The sequence below is a fragment of the Sabethes cyaneus genome, chromosome 2 (genome assembly GCF_943734655.1).
Source record: "Sabethes cyaneus chromosome 2, idSabCyanKW18_F2, whole genome shotgun sequence".
Taxonomy (NCBI): Eukaryota; Metazoa; Arthropoda; class Insecta; order Diptera; family Culicidae; genus Sabethes; species Sabethes cyaneus.
Window position 1 is genome coordinate 182,535,739 of NC_071354.1, and position 16,378 is coordinate 182,552,116.

The 16,378-nt window shown below is 45.1% G+C and overlaps 1 protein-coding gene across 1 annotated transcript in view; it reads left to right on the forward strand.

The window, feature by feature from the left end:
• The window catches only part of LOC128738407 (TBC1 domain family member 31), a 35,326-nt gene that overhangs the window by 1,971 nt on the left and 16,977 nt on the right, over positions 1–16,378 (forward strand). Inside the window, exons 2-5 of the mRNA XM_053833505.1 lie at positions 12,953–13,066; positions 13,139–13,287; positions 13,391–14,604; positions 14,960–16,049. Coding sequence (XP_053689480.1) covers positions 12,953–13,066; positions 13,139–13,287; positions 13,391–14,604; positions 14,960–16,049 — 2,567 coding nt within the window. The remainder of the gene's footprint in view (positions 1–12,952; positions 13,067–13,138; positions 13,288–13,390; positions 14,605–14,959; positions 16,050–16,378) is intronic.

Sequence of the window (16,378 nt, forward strand, 5' to 3'; positions counted from 1 at the left end):
AAAACTTCTATCCACCAAACAAAAAATTTAAACCGCATTAAAGGGGATTTAGCAGTAGGCTCTGGTAACAGAGTTGCTGCTTCGGTCACGCTATCGCAAAATTAAAGGTTCCTAACCAGGAGGGTAAACGGTCCGTTTACCGACATCCTGAGGGACTTACTTTTAAGAGATCTTAATGGTTTCTTATGTGCCCAACCCGCCGATCGTCTGGCTTAAGGCAAAACTCTCGCCTATAAATAAAATGGCGGGTGAGGCTTTTAAGTTCAAAATTGAGCCGTATAGTCTGTCTGAAACTCTATAAAGTTTCGGTAAATTTTCCTTGGGATCCCAAGGAGAATTTAAGCGACGTTGAAGTTCATCAACGTCTTGCGTTCCAAAACGCAATAATTTCGGTGTCCTCTTGGAAGATTCTGAGGGGCATGTCAACAAGCAACGATCATCGTTTGATTTTCTTTGGTGTTGATAGTGCCTCTTTGAATCTTCTGAGAACGCACAAGTTTCGCTTGCACTATGGTTTCCAAAAGGTTCACGCGGAACTAATAAGCATCAAAGCTGCAACCTAAGGCAAATGTACACCCGCTAGGGGGGTTGTACTGCTGACTTTTTCATTTTGCCTTGGGATAACAATACCCCCTAGGGGGTAAAGTAAATCCCTTGGTAATTCTTGTGTTTTCGAAGATGATATTTACTCCTGTCGCAAGACCGGTAAGCTTGCTGAGATCTCTCATATTGAGATTCAGCATCTTTTGAGTAACCCAGGGGTGGATACTCGACGTTGTATATTTTTAGATGGTTTGAGCGATTGTACAGCCATCCTACTGGCCATAACTGTTCGGCTCTCCTTTTGTTTCAGCCCACCCTCCACCACACAGTCAAAGATCAACTCGAAGATCGACTGTTGGAGCCACATCTTCGTTTGCCGACTCACAACGAGTCGGCGTGTTGAGGATAGACGAGGATCAGGACTGAACCTCTGCTAGCGCATCGTTCAAGTCCTGCTCCTCTCCTACTCTCCTCTCCTCCTCATTGGCTTCTTTATTTTTCGGCAGAGAGAGCATGCACGGTAAGAAATCGTCCACTGCGTCAGTCATCGGCTTGACGCAGCAAGGGCAAATTACTGTAGAGGGCGCCCTGGTACTCCACAGGCTCCGTTGCGGCGAGTGAATTTATAGAACCCCCTCCACCATTCATCCCATTCATAGGGGTTTATTCATTAAAGTTTTTACATAATAGCCATGGATAACAGCTATTACAACCATCTCCTTTAGGGGCTTTCGACACTCTGCTTTGGTTCTTTGGAGTCAAGAAGAACCGTCCTGCAGGCGGAGAGTTTACACTTCAGCCTTCGCATGAGTGCCCCCTTCTCTGTCCGCATACGACCCTAGTTTCCACCGGTTGTCCGATTTCCACTAAGGAACGTATCCCGGATGGTACTACGAGGAGGTTGTTCAAACGACAATTTATTGGCCGCAAGCGGTTATACAAAAGATAGCAATTTTGCTAAATAACATTACTTTATTAGTAGAGTAAATTTTATTACGTGCGATATCTATCGCGATCGAATTTCAACTGCCACTGCCCTCGTATTGAACGCGATATGATGGGTCAGTGGTGAATATAATTTTGCCGATGTCGATCGTCGTGCGATCGTATTAATAACTCTCTTGCTCTTTCTCTACTAGCTGATAAGAACAGATTGATTATAGGCATGTTACAGAGATTAACTCTCTTCTGTGGATCACATTTCAGTGATATTAGACTGGCCAACTTTATAAGCTCTAACATACCGGCCGCCTTGAAATTATTGAAATTTCAATCTAATCTATAGCTCTCTATAACTATTCAATGTATGTACTTCTAATACTATCTATTCTCTTACGGATTGAATATTTTCGTTTTGTTTCACTATTATCATATATATGGGTTGGACTGTATGTTTCTACGATGTGATTGATGACGAAACTGCTGCATCTCGACAGGCTGCTGAATGGGTTTGATTCTGAATGGGGCATCAATGTGAATGAACTGGAACGGTTTCGGATTGACGTCTTGCTGTACTGCTACTTTCGGATTGACGTCTCGATGAGCTGCTACCGTCATATGGATAACTGCTGAACTACGTTGGAATTGTTGAGCCACTTGGAGATATCACGATGATTCCAAAATGATGCTGCTGGACGTGGATGCACTTCGGTGTGCACCGACGCTTCGATGTACGTCTCCTCACTCAGATGTCCTTCACGGCTGAACGGCGGTGGGTCGCACGTCACTACAAAATATGGGATGCTTTTTAAGGAGTAATTGAGAAAATTTAAACGACTTGCCAGGAAACGGAGGCCTCCTGGCCTCCGCGGGTGCTAATGCACCGACGATGGCGACTTGCGCGTCGCATACTGGTAGAAACTGTCTGCGTACGAGTTCGACGATATTGCATCTGCTTTGCTATGGCCACTAGATCGGGTGATCAGTCCGAACGATGACCTGGCTCGCGGATACATAAACCGAGTGGTGGGCCCGTCACTCGGGAAGATTTGTTGCTGCAGCGCTGATACGATGTAAAGACTAATAATTGATTTGTAGACAATACCATGCACCAAAGCCCGTGAAATAACATGCTTGACGTCACATGGCAGACGAAATGATTGACGAGATGGACTGAATGACGACTTCTTGAAGACGACTGTCCCGAAGACCGGGACGAGGATGGCTATGGGAGATGAACATTCCTTAAGTTTTTTGCAAGAAATTATTAAACAACTACTTAACTGGAAGGCTGAGGATCTCTCTTTGGAGACCTCCGCAGTGCCGCAATATCGGCACCCGACGAAATTCAAACTGCTTCTGAATGGGACCCATCGTTGTCCCTAATAGGAAGGATGCAAATCTTTGAAATGCCCCTTGTGAAAACACCGTCTTTGGTTCGAACGGTTACAACCCGAATGTTTCCATCCTGGCCCGAAAATATTTGTGTTATTCGACCTAATTGCCACCTTTGGGGTGGCAAATTGTCCTCTTTAACTACGACCATCGTTCCAAGTTTGATATTGTCGCGTTGTTGAGTCCATTTCGTCCTGTTGTGCAGGTCAGACAGATATTGCATTTTCCATTTTCGCCATAATTGTTGAACGAAATTTTGCACCTGTTGCCAATGCGAGAGACGGTTCTCAGGGATTTCCTGCAGATCTGGTTCCGGTATTGCCGTGGTCTGCCTATCAGGAAATGTCCCGGAGTTAATGCTGAGAAATCATGCGGATCGTTACTTAACGGTGTTAATGGCCTAGAGTTTAAGATAGCCGCAATTTGCTGAACGACGGTGTGCATCTCGTCGTAGGTTAACGTTCGGGCTCCAATGGTTTTGCGAAAATGGCCCTTGAAAGACTTTACAGCCGCTTCCCACAATCCTCCAAAATTCGGGGAGCGAGGTGGGATAAACTTAAAGTCTATTCCTTCCTCTTCGGCATACTTGCATACAACATACTGGCACAGCTGGTCGCACAATTGTAGTCGTAGTTGTTCGAGTTCTCTATTTGCTCCAACGAAGTTGGTAGCATTGTCGCACATAATGGTCTGCGGTTTCCCACGAATTGCAACGAATCGTTTTAATGCTGCCAAAAACGCTTGTGTCGAAAGATCAGCCACAACTTCCATGTGGACTGCCTTGGTTACTAGGCAGACAAATATGCATACGAAGGTCTTTATCGGGTTACTCCGACGTCCTGGGTATTTGATTTGAAACGGTCCACAAAAATCAAGTCCCACTGAATAGAATATTGCTCCAGGTGTAACCCGAACCGAAGGTAAATCAGCCATTAATTGTTCATGAATTTTCGGCTTACTTCGAAAACAGGAAATGCAACGATGAATTACCGAACGGGCTAGGCTGCGAATACGGGTTGGCCAATACTTTTCGCGAACTGAAGCAATCAATAGTTGCTGTCCGGCATGGAAATGTTTACGATGATAGTATTCTAGCACCAGCCTTGTAAATGGATGTTGGTGGTGCAGAATTATGGGATGTTTACGAGTTTCTGGAACGGGTGCGTGCGTTAGCCGGCCGCCAACACGAAGTACACCATCCCTCAGGCGAGGATTAGTCGATAAAATAATGGACGATGATTTTAGCGTTTGTCCCTTCGAAAGGGCCGAAATTTCTTCTTGAAAGCTTTCGCGTTGAGCTAAACATACTAGAGCAACTTCCGCTTCATTATACTCAGCGCAGGACAGATTACCAATGCGTCTGTTTGCGCGATTTGTGGAATTGTATCTAAAACGCCGAATCCACCCAACTAGTCGAACGAGGTCCGGAAGCGAGGAACGTAAAGCGAAGATTTCGCTGGTTGCCATACCTCGAACAGGAAGCGATGTTGATGCTCTTTCTTCTAACAGAGATTTGTCGAGAACTGGTTGTTCTTCCGATAGATTTGGCCATGTCGAACGGTCTTGACGCAGCCATAACGGACCGTTGAACCATAAGGTTTGATATTGTAACTGTACGGGTGTCATTCCCCGCGAAATGATGTCTGCCGGGTTTTCAACGCCGGCTACATGACTCCATACTGCATTTTTGGTGAGATGCTGAATCTCCGATACACGATGTGCAACAAATGCTTGCCATCGGGATGGCAGAGAGGATAACCAACGCTTGACTATTGTAGAGTCGGTCCAAAAATATGCCTTGGCGGAGAGTTCTATGCTACTGCAGAGCTTGTCATACAGATGACTAAGTAACAATGCGGACGAGAGTTCTAAACGAGGTATAGACAACTTCTTCTTCTTGCGAGAGAGATCTTCTAATGGGGCGACGCGAGATTTGGATGTTATCAGGCGGACTGTGACTGAGCCGTCATCCAATTCACACCGCAGATATAAGCATGCACCATATGCTGCTTCCGAAGCGTCGCAGAAGCCGTGGAGCTCTACGGCTTTCAAGTTGTTGCTGAAATTCGTCCATCTTGGAACGGACAGCGACTCTAATGCCGAAATGTTTCTACGATATTCGGTCCAGAAGGATTGGAATTTGTCTGGCAGAACTTCATCCCAATCGTTCTTCTGCTTCCACAAGTCCTGCATGAAAATTTTAGCTAGGACTACCACGGGACCAATTAACCCAAGGGGGTCAAAAAGCCGAGCTGTGTCCGAAAGTACTACTCGCTTGGTGATTGTTCCTCCAGTATTCCAAGACGGTACAGTGAATCGAAAGCTGTCAGAGGCTGGCTCCCAAATCAGCCCCAATGTTTTAACTGAAGACGATGACGAATCGAGCTCTAGGGAAGCTCGAGTATCCCTAAGCTCCTGAGGAACGGTCGATAAAAGTTCTGCGCTATTCGAGTTCCACTTTCGCAGCATAAATCCTGCCGAACTCATGAGCTCGATGACCTCTGCCGCAAGCATTTTTCCTTCTTCCAAACTATCTGTGCCGGTCAGCATATCATCGACGTAAAAGTCTTTCTTGATTACCCTTGCTGCAGCTGCGTGTGTAGACTCTCCTTCGCACGCTAACTTCTGAAGACATTTGGTTGCCAGGTACGGCGCTGACGCTGTCCCATAGGTGACAGTGGTCAATTGGAACGATTTAATGGGTTCAGTAGGAGTTTCCCTCCACAGAATGCGCTGAAGCGGCTGATCGGTATCAACCACCTTTACCATACGGTACATCTTGGCCACATCCGCTACTAATCCGAATTGTCGAAAGCGAAATCGTAGAATGATTGATAGTAAGTCGTCCTGAACGACGGGTCCCACCATTAGACCTTCATTCAAAGAGACTCCAGTAGACGTACGACTAGAAGCGTCGAATACAACCCGCAGTTTTGTCGTGGTGCTGTCGGGTTTCAAAACGGCATGATGAGGCATGTAATATGACGTAGTCTCGCTAGTGTCCTCGTGAATCTCACGCATGTGACCCATCGATATATATTCTCGAATGAATTCGCTATATAAGGTTTTCAGCTCCTCGTTCGTTGCAAAACGTCTTTCTAACCCGTAGAATCTTTTGAGTGCAATTGCCTTCGAGTCCCCCAACTGACTTATAACATAGTTCTTTTTCGGCAGTGTCACAACGAATGTTCCTTCTTCATCACGTACCGTTGTATGTTCAAACAGCTCTTCACACGCCGTTTCTTCCACAGAATGCGTGCTCTTAATGGTACAAGTTTCCAACTCCCAGAACTTAGCTAACATTTCACGAAGATCGAGGGTCGAACATGAGTGAGTTACAGTTCTACGAACTTCCATAACGCTGCCAGGAAGACGTCCTGATACAACCCATCCAAATACGGTCTTCTGCAGAGTGGGTCCTTCATCTGTAAGCTTCATACGTTCATTTAACAGCAAATCGTAGTAATATTCCGCCCCAATAATCATATCGATTGAGCCGGGCTTATGAAAGTCAGGATCAGCCAGTGTTATGGTGTTTGGGAGGGACAGTTTCTGCACGTTTACTGCCTGTAGCGGTAGTTTGGAAGTAAGCTTCGGCAATACGTGCAGTTGAATAGTTTCGATGTATGATGAAATCGATAAAGATCGAGGCGCAATTGTTGCTTCGACCTTCTTTGTAGACTGAACTACGGAACCGCCAATACCTGCCACGGACAGGTAACTAGCACCTTCTACTAACTTGAGTTTTCGAGCAAGTTTCGTAGTGATGAAGCAATACTCTGAACAAGAGTCCAATAGTGCTCTAGCTAACTGAACATTTCCGTGCATATCCGATACTCGTACCAAGGCGGTTGATAACAAAACTTGTCGGGTTGGGGCATAGATATTTGTAGAAAGGCAATTGGAATTGGGAATTGGATCTGTGGTGGTTGGTGGGTGTGTTTGCGAATGCGAATTTGTATTTGCGATAGGGTATGAGCTCGTAGATTGGCTTGTGTGCTGGGGAGGTATGGTTTGGTTCTGGGCTTGTGGATGTGTGTGTGGTGTGTTCATTCCTTGGGGTCCGTTCTGTACACGTGGGACGGAGGAATCTTTCTGCGATGCTGGTGCGACAAATCTTTCACTGTTCGATGATCCAAGATGTAGAAGGGAGTGGTGTTTTTGATGACAATGATGGCACGCGCCATGTGTACAATCCCGAACAAGATGTGTGGACGAAAAGCAGTTTAGACACAACCCATTGCGCTTCACCTTCTCATAACGCTCATTCACTTTCAATTTCATAAATTTCTGGCATCTAAACGCGGAATGCGGACTCTCTCCGCAAAACGGACATCGTTTGGCCGACTGGATGGAAGCATGAACCACAGCAAATTTAGGTTTTCTCACTTCACTGGTAACTGGCTTAGATGGCACGATCGATTGAAGAACAACGCAGTGATTCCGAAGGAAAGCAACAAGTTCACTATATTGTGGCACTTCCTTAGAACTATGGTGCGATTCCCAGTATCGCAGCGTAACCTGATCCAGTTTAGAGCACATCATATGCACTAGAATTGTGCTCCATTGCGAGCAATCTTCTCCAACCTTTTCAAGCATTTGTAGGTTTTTGTCATACTCGCTGATGACATGATTTAAAGCATCATAACTTTCCCGTTTCATCGGTTCAACAGCAAACAACGCATCAAGATGAGCCTTCACGATCAACTTTCGATTCTCGTAGCGCTTTTTCAGCAAATCCCAAGCAATTGGGTAATTTGCTACCGACATCTCTATAGACTCAATCTCCTGCCGTGCTTCTCCTGCCAGGGAAGAACGTAAATACGAAAACTTATCAATTGCACTGAGTTGATCATTTTTGTGAATCAGGCTTTGAAACATGTCACGAAATGTAACCCAATCGTTAGTTCTGCCGCCGAAGCTAGGCAAACGTATTTCGGGAAGCTTGACTCTGGTCATTTTATCAGAAGAAGTCAATAATGAAGACGGTGCTGGCGTAGGTAACGACTGGTCAACTGGTTTGGGAAGCAAAGCTTGCAACGATGACCTAAGATCACAATAGAAGTCTTCTGTTGATTGTATAATCTCGACATTGCCTGCATCACGCTCCTCCGCCTTCGCCTCTAATCGAGCAGCACGTTCTGCTGTCGATTCCTTGGAATCCGTCGCCTCTTTTTCATCTGTTTCCTCGGCCAGTAACTCAATTTTCCTCCGAACGATGTAAAACTTCTTCATTGCAGCCTCAAGAAGCTCCAAACGATTTTCAATTTGCCCGGAATGTTTCTCTGCCTTGTATTTTTGCAGAAATTTCTTTGCGCCATCAAAAGTAGCCAACAGCTGCCGCTCCTGCCTCTTTAAATCGCGCATCTCAGTAGCCATTTTGTGCTGTTAGAGTTTCGAAACCTTACTGTTAAATCACACAAATAACTTTCACTTTATTTGAATGTAAAATGTATGCTATAATTTCGTCACTTTCAATCACTGTTCCATTGATACGATCGCGATTCGACTCTACGTCCCACGGTTGACAGAGAACAAAAACGACCTGATTTGACTGCAGCGAGGGGAACCAACCAAGTGAACAACCGAGATGAAATATTGCCAGCAGAACCAAGACCAACCGTCAATCTATTCCAGGGATCACAAATCGCATGCAAAAATCATATAAACGCCACCAAATTTATTTCCAATTTTCCACCAATTATCCACCAATTTTTGGTTTACGTCACATGCTCGACGTAACCACAGATCGCATGCAATTACTTCCCTCGCTACTCGCTGAATTTTTTCCGTTGCTGCACTCAGGAACGTTTATCCAGTGTCCAGTGCTTCAACTAGCCGCTATCGCCACATCCATCCAAGAACCACGTGTAAACTTCCGCGAACAATAGCGTCCAGGAACAAAGATGCCAATCGCGATGGCGGATCCACCGACGCCACGCCGTAGTCACTGTAGAGAATTCACCGCCTTAATTGTCCGCACAACTATCACGACACTTTTGCAACCGCGTTACGGTCCACCGGATCCCTTTGATCCGGCTCGAAGGACCAGATGTTCAAACGACAATTTATTGGCCGCAAGCGGTTATACAAAAGATAGCAATTTTGCTAAATAACATTACTTTATTGGTAGAGTAAATTTTATTACGTGCGATATCTATCGCGATCGAATTTCAACTGCCACTGCCCTCGTATTGAACGCGATATGATGGGTCAGTGGTGAATATAATTTTGCCGATGTCGATCGTCGTGCGATCGTATTAATAACTCTCTTGCTCTTTCTCTACTAGCTGATAAGAACAGATTGATTATAGGCATGTTACAGAGATTAACTCTCTTCTGTGGATCACATTTCAGTGATATTAGACTGGCCAACTTTATAAGCTCTAACAGAGGTAGAGATAGGAGTTGTTGAATAAGAGGCTGTGGAACCTCATGGTGGTTCTGGAGCGCATTATTCAACCATTTACCATCCTTCCATTCCATTACGCGTTCCTGTATGTTGCCCAACACTACGAAGCACGTCCTTAGCTCGTTGGTCGCTTCACCATTGAAGTCTCCTCCAATGTGACAATTAACCTTCTCTCTCTCTCTGGCACACACTCTCACTCACACACACACACACACACACACACACACACACACACACACACACACACACACACACACACACACACACACACACACACACACACACACACACACACACACACACACACACACACACACACACACACACACACACACACACACACACACACACACACACACACACACACACACACACACACACACACACACACACACACACACACACACACACACACACACACACACACACACACACACACACACACACACACACACACACACACACACACACACACACACACACACACACACACACACACACACACACACACACATACACACACACACACACACACACACACACACACACACACACACACACACACACACACATACACACACACACACACACACACACACACACAGACACACACACACACACAGACACACACACACACACACACACACACACACACACACACACACACACACACACACACAGACACACACACAGACACACACACACACACACACACACACACACACACACACACACACACACACACACACACACACACACACACACACACACACACACACACACACACACACACACACACACACACACGGTCCGGAGAAGATGAAAGCCATTATCGACGGGTTGTTCCCGCTACATGACACAACACTCTGGCCAAGTCCACCGTATGGCGAGCACGTAGAGGAAGCTAGAATCATCAACGAGGAGCTAATCGAGCTGGCGAAGGCCTTGAAGGGAAGGAAAGCCCCAGGTCCTGACGGAATTCCGAACCTGGCTTTGAAAGTAGCAATCATGGAGAATCCTGATATGTTTAGAACCACACTGCAGAAATGCGTTGACGAAGGTAACTTCCCCGATACCTGGAAGCACCAGAAGCTGGTGTTGCTGCCAAAGCCGGAAAAACCCCTCGGTGATCCCTCAGCGTATAGGCCTATATGCCTATTGGATAGGTTGGCAAGCTGCTAGAGAGAGTAATCCTGAGTAGACACATCAAGTACACGGAGAGTGAGAACGGCCTGTCAAACAAGCAGTTCAGCTTCCGGAAAGGCAGGTTTACAATAGATGCCATATGAATGGTAGTAGATGCTGCGGAAAAGGCCCAAAAACAGCAGAGAAGCGGAAATCGCTACTATGCGGTGGTCACCTTAGTCGTGAGGAATGTTTTCAATAGCGCCAGCTGGGAGGCAATCGCCCGTTCGCTGGTTAGTATGACGGTTCCTGTGTATCTCTGCAGGATTTTGAAAAGTTACTTTCATAATCGTACACTGATATACGAGACAGACAGAGGGGAGAGAAGGATTACAATCACGGCAGGCGTTCCTCAGGGCTCCATCCTTGGCCCGACGCTGTGGAACGCGATGTACGATGGAGTATTGAAGCTGAACCTCCCCAGGGGTGTGGAGATTGTCGGCTTTGCTAATGATGTGGCGTTGATAGTAACTGGCGAATCAAGAGGTGGAGGTACTCGCCATGGAATCCATACATATGGTGGAAGATTGGATGGGAGAGAATAGGCTGGCAATAGCTCATCTTAAAACAGAGGTGGTAGTGATTAGCAACCGAATGGCAGCGCAGCAGGCAAAGATCTTAGTCGGGGAATGCATCATCGACTCTAAGCGTGACATGAAGCAGCAGGGCGTGATCATCGGCGACCGGCTAAATTTCAATAATCACGTAGATTATGCCTGTCAGAAGGCAGCAAAAGCGATCACAGCGCTAACCAGAATCTTGCCGAACAATTTGGCCATTAATAGTAGCAGGAGGAGGCTCCTGGCTAGTGTAACCACGTCAATACTTAGGTATGGCAGCCCGAAAACGAACACGGGTAGATGTTGGTTTGGGTTACATTGCGAAAGTGCCAAGTGGAATGGGACAACGCAATCAATGAAAGATGGACACATCGGCCGATCCCAAATGTGTTCACGTGGATGAACAGGAAACACGGGGAAGTCAACTTCCACCTGACTCAATTCCTGTCAGGCCACGGTTGCTTCAGGAAGTACCTGCATAGATTCGGTCACACGGAGTCACCTCTCTGTCCGGAGTGCGCTGAAGTAGAAGAAACATCGGAGCACGTGGTTTTTGATTGCCCACGATGCGGGGCAATGCGAAGCGCAATGTTTGCCACCAGCGGTGAGGACTCCAGTCTAGACAATGTAGTCCAAAAAATGTGTCGTGACATTCACACGTGGAATGTAATCACTCGAACCATCATACAAATTATGTCGGCGCTGCAACGAAAATGGCGCGAGGATCAACGGTTGAGTCCTTAAATAGAGTCTCATGTAATCGGTCTCGGGGTATGTTTCATCGCCGGGGAACTTCTCGACGGAGTAGGGTAGCTTCACCGCCGTGGACTACTCGAGTTGACGATAGCAGAGTGAAAGTTGACAAAATAACAACACTCTCAGAAAGAAATCCTGCGAGGGTGGCCGTGAAGGGATGGACGTTAAGTTGCTCGCTGTCCCAGCATCGGTGCACGTCTCGACAGGTGTATGGAGCAGTGTACAAACACAGCTTCCCCCCGGAGTAATACTTAATGGTAGTTCTGGGGGGGTTAAGGTCGGAGGCCCGTGAGGTTTTTAGCGGGTTAGAGTCCCACTCTGTGCCACATACATCATTAGCGTGCCTAGCAAAGAGCGTTTCCTCACGTAAAAACACACACACACACACACACACACACACACACACACACACACACACACACACACACACACACACACACACACACACACACACACACACACACACACACACACTTCCGTTTCTCGCGTCCATCTTAACCTTTTAATCCCACTCCTTCTTTTGCTCCTCTCTATCATAACCCTTTACTCCACTATCAGATCATCCAAACCATCGCTCACGGTGTAATCCAGATGTCCACAGTTTTTAACCCATTCTTCCGGTATTCTTACGAAAACTGGCGATTGAATAAGTTTTTCAACCCAAAATATGCTTTTGAAAACATACTTTTGGCACGCAATGCAGTTAGGAACATCAGATCTCTTACGGTCACAATTGTTCTTTCTTCTTTGAAGTATTTCCACATTGAGGTTGTAGAAAATCTCTCTAAAAGACCCAGGCAGCTAAAAATTTTAATCAAATATGGATCGTTCTTTCTGTTGCAGTCTACAGAACTGTCAAGGCATTGTGAATTTTGAATATCGGACTTAGAAATGACGAAAAATATCGCAAGATGCTTGTATAAGTTGGATATCAAAAGCATTAGTTTTCTTTTGTGATGGGAAATATATGACCGAGTTCTCAAAATAAAATGTGCTTCGACAAAACAAAACCAAACAATGTGTCTCAAATCTTTCAACTTATAAGGCATCGCGTACATGAAACCTGGAAGTTGGAAGGACTCTTTCAAAAACTTTTACTCGTCTGTTTTTTTATAGTTAATCTTTGTCAAAACTCTATTTTCGTTATTATTTTTGTTTGCAGGACAATACTCAATATTCACCATACAATCCACCAAAATGGTCGTGTTCTTAGGGTACGATTTGTTCATGCCTGCTTCAGTCGTAGCAATGAAAAATTAGCTGCAGTTGACCACAGGTGAGATATGACAATTAAATGCCACAATTTCGTTTAAACAAACATTTTGAGCAATTTTTACACATATTTCAGAGGAAATATTTTTATATTCGAGCTGGTAACCGAAAGTTACTGGGTGCTGAACGAATGTTTCAAAAATATCACCGCCGTTGAATTTATCCCGGAAACGAGTGACATCATTCTGGGAAATCAAGAAGGGATCATATCGGTAATCAATTGCGGTGAGTAAACAAGCCGATGAGTACGCTAAGTAAGCTGAAATTAGATTTCAGCTAAATCTATCTGAACCTATTTGTTGGTATTTTTTTCTTTTTTTTTCGTCAGAAACTGGTGAGAAGCCTATTCGTTTGAAGGCTCATCGTGCTCCAATTACAACGGTATCGTTTCCGCCTCTTTATGGAAAATGTCAACATCATTCAAATCTAAACCAAAAATCTGTTTCAAGTACACACGTTGAAAGACTCGGGACCAAAGATGAACTAAAAGCGAAATCAGGCAAAAAATTGCCTTTGATGCTGTGCTTGGTAACGACATCTGAGGGGGCCAAGCTGTATGACACAGGCAATTTCACTGAAGTACATCAATTGAATTACGGAACGGTAGATGCAATGAGCCGCATTGATCAGCTTCAATGGGTACCAAGAGCAAGTTCACTACTCGGTTGTTGCCTTGATGGTGTATTAAGGCTTTGGACTTACAACTTTAAGCTTACTAAAGAGGTGAACTTAAGGCGGTTGCAGGCACTTTACCAGAAACAATTTAAAGTAGAGACATGGGTAGCAGAAGACACTGAGTTTCTGTGCGACACTGGGGATCAATCCAGGCGAGGAATCGAGAAAGTGATTCAGCGTATGACCGGAAATGAGCGTACGCAAGGATTCATCAAATGTGCTCAGTTCACTAAGAATGGGAAGTTTCTTATCGTGAATTGTTTGGATAACACTCTGATAGTCCTATCGTGTGATGCCTGGCAAATATGTAAAATATTTATTCTTCCCAATTTGTACATTGCAAGTTTTGGGGTTGTAACCGTGGATCGGCCAGTTCATTCTAAAGCGGACTTTATCATAGTAGCTAGGACCATTGAAAATAATTTGCTGGCTCTAAATTTGGCTGAATACCAAAAAATGTACATAGTCCGCAGTACGGAAAGCAAATGTTATAAATTCTGTCTATCCTACAATGGAAAAATGGTTGCAAACATCCTGAAAAGCGGCGAAATCCTGGTTCACAATTTAGAATCCCATTTGTGTGCCTTGACACCGAAAAAATTACCATCAGCGGATGGTCAAAAAACTGTACATTCGCGACCTACAGGAGCGAGTACACATTGTCAGCAACAACGGTGGCTGCAGAAGCTGGATGAACCGGCAACGAGCAATAATTTTGCTGCTACCCCTTCTTCGCTGAGTTCGCTGTACGCGCCTTCTGCTACGGTAGGGTCATCCATTTCAACGGCTTCCGGGCCGAGCGCATCCGTTTTCCGCAAAATGAGCAAGCCTAATTTAGACAGACGGCTTGAAAGGATCCATGATAAGGTAGGTTAGCAAGCAAACAGCCACTTGGTGGCGCTTATGGCGCAATCTTAAACGTTCATCGTGCTCGGACAAATTTGAACGGAAGTGCCGCAAGTCCAGTGATGATTATCTCAAACTAGGCGGTTAGTTCGTCAACATTGGTGATCTTTGTTCCTTGCCGAAAATAGACATTTTATTATACGTTATTTTATACGGTGGAGTTTTTTTATGGATGATATCGTGGAGATGATTACAAAGGATAATTGAAATATTTGTCTGTGATAACTATTAACACATTAACACACGTTAAAAAAGATTTACTTTTCAATTCTTGCTTCCTGATTTTATTTATTTCATAAATTTCATTCTGTTTCAGCTTTCCAAAACATTGGTCAGAAGTAGACTGCGGCCCATACTGTTGGAATTCGGCGAGTACCCGGAGAGACACCGAAGTACCATTTGGCGCAGCTTGCTGGAGCTGCCCCAGAACGGCGATTGTTTCAATGTATTGCTTTTGAAAGGACACCATCCTTGCGTTTCGAACTATGAGCAAAGATTTGCCAATTTCGAGGCTCGCCAGGTTCGGGGTATGAAAAAAATTGTTTCCTGCCTGGCACACTGGACGTCGGTTTTTGCGCACTGTGATTTTCTGCCCCGGTTCGTGTATCCTTTTGTGAGGCTCTATCAGCACGATTCACTTACTTGCTTCGAAACCGTGGCCACCATTCTACTTAACCACTGCCAGCTGTGGTTTGAGTTCGCTCCGCTGGAACCGTTTAACTATTTGGGCATGGTAGACAACGTCCTGAGCGAGTATGAGCCCAAGTTGATGAATTTTTATCGCGAGCGCAATATATCTTCGCGTATTTACGCGTTGACAATGATGGAAACGGCTTTCCTGGAAACTTTTCCGGGCAATCAATGGAACCGGCTCTGGGATCATGTGCTTTCGAACGAATCCTATTTTATGGTATTTTTTATCGCAGCATACAATGCGGCCCACCGTACAATCATCACCAGCTGCACCACGGAGGCAGAAATCGCAGCGCTTTTCCGCGAGCCAGCATCGATAGAAGTCAATAGGGTGCTGAAAAAGGCATATGATTTAGAAGAGAGATGCACTGATAACATCCATCCGAAGTATTATATGAAATCCTTTGTTTCGATTGGAACCGTCGTACAGGACGGTAATCCGGCTTTTTCGTTCCGTTGTAAACAACGCTGGAATGCTGGAGAACGGGTCGGCAGCAGCAGCAGCAGCAACAGCAACAGCAGTTCTACCTATAGTAAGTTCAACAATTATCCAAAACAAGTGATCAGTGTTAAAGAAAGTGAAATTGATTGTCTCAAAACGGAACAAAATCGGCTGGAGGCAAAATTATTAGAAATGGAAAAGCTTGAACGAATGCTGCAGAATCGAATGGTGAACAATAGAGTGCAGGAAGAGCATGACAATCGTATGCGAGGTAAGTAGGATGCGGGAAAACAGGGGGCTTCGGACAAAAAAAGTCGTTATAAAATATATTTTGATGATGTATTTCACTCTCAACCATCAGATTCCATTAGATAAGAGCGTCTTTAGGAAAAAATATCAAATCAAATTCTAACAGTTATCATCGTTCTAAAAAGGTTCACATTTGTGGAATTTTAGTGCGCATACAATGCCAAACTACTATCCTCCATCATGGATTTTGAAATGGTTTCAAACAGGGCTGTCATTCGCTCTCACTATGCGCCTAATGTTTCAATATTATGCCTTGTCGCACAGGGCGATTCGGCAACACACCTCTACAGC